General features: G+C 62.3%; 1 protein-coding gene across 1 annotated transcript in view; it reads right to left on the bottom strand.

The window, feature by feature from the left end:
• SART1 (SART1, U4/U6.U5 tri-snRNP-associated protein 1) overlaps positions 1–3,404 on the bottom strand; it is an 11,039-nt gene that overhangs the window by 1,230 nt on the left and 6,405 nt on the right. The window contains exons 11-18 of the mRNA XM_025193254.1: positions 3,124–3,269; positions 2,567–2,694; positions 1,757–1,957; positions 1,338–1,448; positions 1,121–1,208; positions 818–908; positions 445–580; positions 29–118 (exon numbers count right to left, since the gene is read on the bottom strand). Of these exons, the coding sequence (XP_025049039.1) occupies positions 29–118; positions 445–580; positions 818–908; positions 1,121–1,208; positions 1,338–1,448; positions 1,757–1,957; positions 2,567–2,694; positions 3,124–3,269 (991 nt within the window). The remainder of the gene's footprint in view (positions 1–28; positions 119–444; positions 581–817; positions 909–1,120; positions 1,209–1,337; positions 1,449–1,756; positions 1,958–2,566; positions 2,695–3,123; positions 3,270–3,404) is intronic.

Raw genomic sequence — 3,404 nt, 5'->3', positions numbered from 1 at the left:
GGGGGGGGGGAGGAGAAGACACTCTCACCGCCTCCTCGTCCAGCTTCTTCATCCTCCGCTCTGTCTTCATCTTCCCTGAGCCCTTGCCATGGAAACGGTGCGAGAGCTGCCGGAAGGCCTGGGGACAGGACATAGGTCAGAGTCCCGCCTCTGAGCCTCACCCCCTCCTTCCCTGAAAGATCTTGCCTAAGCTCTTCTCCCTGGGAAGTCACCAAACCCCGCCCACTTCCACCATTGCAGTCCCACCCCTCACAAGTTCAGCCCCACCCCAGAGCCTCAGGGGAAAGCCACAGGTTCCCCCAAGCCCTGCCCCCATCTTGCTCCCTAGCAAAGACTTCCTGCCCCCAAGTTCCACCTCCACCCTGGGGCAGTGTCTCAGCACCCCAGGTCCTGCCCCCAGTCATAACATCAGGTCCCACCCTCAGCCATGATATCTGCCCCTACCTCCTTGGGCGTGAGCTTGCGGCCCGTCTCATCCACGTACTCAATCTTGACGTCGGGCCGGTACCCGTCCTTCTCCTTGAAGTCCTGTGTGAAGCCGCGGTACTCCTCGCGCCGGCTGTACTTGTCATCAATGGCCCTGGGCGAGGGGGGGCAGTGGTCACCAGAGGCTACTCTGCCCCACCCGTCTCCCTCACTCCTGACCCGCAGCTCCCTGCCCCCGCTCATCACAGGGGGAACCCTCCTGACACCTGACCCCACATCCCTATTAGGTGTGACCTCAGCCCCCAGTGCCCCGCCCTCTGACTGCAGGAGCTCCACCCCCTCCCCCAAGGGTGGCAGGTTCAAGCCCCATCCCTGCGCATGCCCCACTCACATCTTGTCCTCAATGCAGTAGACGGCCGAGGGCAGGGACTTATTGGGGGCCTTCACCCGGGCAACCTTCTGCACAGTTGTCTCCAGCAGGCCTGGGGGGAAACAGGGAGGGAGCTGTCAGGCTGCAGCCAGCTCTGGGGGACACTGGCTGGGTATGACAGGCTGCAGCTAGCTCTGGGCAGGGCATAGGTTGGGTATAAAGGGCTGCAGCTGGCCCTAGAGGGCACTGGCAGTTGGGTATAACACAGATGCAGCCAGCTCTGGGGTGGAACATCTAGCTGGGGGGCGGGGGGCAGGGCCTTACCTTTGTTCTGACAAAGCATCAGGGCTGCAGCCAGGCCCCGGTTCACGATTGGCTCCTCATCGAGGATGGTGGTGGATGAGGCCGAGAACTGAGTAGGGAGGAGGAGGAAAGTTAGGATCAGTCTGGCCGATGCCCGTCACTCCCAACCTGCAGCTCCGTGCCCCATCTCCAGCCCTGCAGGTGCCCCTCACTCCCAACCCACAGCCCCCATGCTCACGTCCTGCTGCTGCTTCTCCTCGTCCAGGTTCACGGTGCTCCAACCCATGTTCTCTTCCCCATCGGAGCCCGAGGCCCCCGTCACCGACCGCTCCTCATCCCGCTCAAAGTCCTGGGGGCAGGAGAATGTGTTAACTTGGGAACCAGCCCCCACCTTGAGACCCCCTCCTCTCCCCAAGCCTCAAGGAAGCTCCCCCTCAACCCCAAAGGATTCTGGGGCATCTGATATTAAGGTGGTTACAAGTTACCCACAATGCATAAATGCCCTGCATACCCACAGCATGGAGCATGGCATGATGCCATACTCCCTCGCTCCGCAAACCCAGCACAACTGATGCCCTTCACTCCCGGCCTACAGCCCCTGCCCCCTGGGTGCCCCTCACTCCCAACCCGTAGCCCCCTGCCCCCACCCAGGCTCACCAGCAGGTCCTGGGGGTCCTCGCGGTTGCCAGCCAGCCCGTAGGTGGGGATCTCCCCCAGCGTGCGGCAGAACTCAGAGGTGGCATTGAAGACGATGGCCCCCTTGCGCTCTGGCTCTGCCCCTGCCTCCTCCGGCTCCACTCCCATGTCTGCATCCAGCCCCGGCCCTGCCCGGGCCAGACGCCGCACCGCCTCTGCCACCTGCCAGGAGACACGAGCTGTCAGACCAGGGGGCCTAGCGGGTTTAGACACTGCTGTACCTGGGCCTGTCAGGCTGGGTCATGGTCCTTGTCTGTCTGTGGGTCTAAATATGAATCTCTTTGTCCATCTGGGTGTGGGTCCGTCTGTCTGTCTATGTCCGAGTCCATGTGTGTCCACACCAGGACCTGTCTGGGTCTGTCCATCCTTCTGGCTCTGGGTTTGTCCATCTGTTTAGGTTTGGATCTACCTGTTCGGGCCTGGCTCCGGATCTATTTCGGCCTGGATCTGTGCCTACGTCTTGCCTGCGTGTTCCAGGGGGTTGAGACACTACACAGCAGGGAGGTACACATGCACCCCTGTCCTAGGGGACTGCGGTACTTGCACCTGCCCCACCCCTGCAGCATCAAGGGCAGGTGCCTGGAGGAACTGCCATAATAGGGTTAATGGGATGAAGATGGACAGCCCCGGGCAGCATGGGTTCTCTCCAGGGCATGGGAGAGGTGTGGGCTAAGAGCCTGGACAGGAAGGCCAAGACAGGGAGCACCTTTGGATTTCTTGTCCCCAACCCCTCAAGACCCCGCCCCTACCCTGCAGACCCCACCCCCTCACCTTGTCTCCACCCTCACGGAGCTGCTGGAGCTGCCGCAGGCGCAGCCCCTTCTCCAGCTGCTTCTGCAGCTCCTGCTCTGCCTCATCTTCCTCCAGCACCGGGGGTGACCCAGGGGGCAGGGCCTCATCTGTGGGTGGGGAGGGAAACGGGTGGGGTCAGGGTCTGCTCTCCCCACCACAGCCCTCCAAGACTAATTCCCAACCCTTTTTGTGCCACGACCTATTTGTGGACATCCACAGCCAGTCCTGACCCAGTGCCCCTCACCCCCGACCTGCTGCCTCCTGCCCCGGCCCACAGGGTATGGTTGTGGGGCAGGTGGCCCCCCACAGCCCCTCCCAAGCTGGAGCTCTGCCAGCCTGCAAGGGATCCCACATTTTTCTCCTTTAAAGAAGAATCTATTGTCCAAGTGCATTGGCTGCTCTTTCCTATGTTCTTGTGACCACTTCTGGGGAATGACCCCTGGGTTGAGAAACACTCCGCCAGGAGAGCTCACATGTCTGGGCACCCAGCACCCCCCCCAAAAGCTGGAGAGAACCCAGATGTCCGGGCCCCTCACCGTCACTGCTGATGTCCATGTTCTCCACGCGGGTGTCGTCCGAGGGAGGGGGAGGAGGGTCCTCGAGGGGGTCCTCGTCCGCCTCCTCCTGGCTCTCCCCCTCCCCCTCCTCCTGAACCCGCTGTCGCCGTCCCCGTCCCCGGGACCTACAGGACAGCAGGGGGAGGAGTCAGCGATGCCCAAGCCTCGCTCACTCCCTGAGGCCCCACCCCCTTTCCTCACCTCATCTCCTGCCTGGTCCTATCACCTCTCAGAGCCCCTTCACCACCCCCTCCTGCTGA

Source organism: Alligator sinensis, unplaced genomic scaffold (genome assembly GCF_000455745.1).
Source record: "Alligator sinensis unplaced genomic scaffold, ASM45574v1 scaffold1860_2, whole genome shotgun sequence".
Lineage (NCBI taxonomy): Eukaryota > Metazoa > Chordata > Crocodylia > Alligatoridae > Alligator > Alligator sinensis.
The sequence above is the reverse complement of the archived record's forward strand: the minus strand, read 5'-3'. Positions and strand labels throughout refer to the sequence as shown.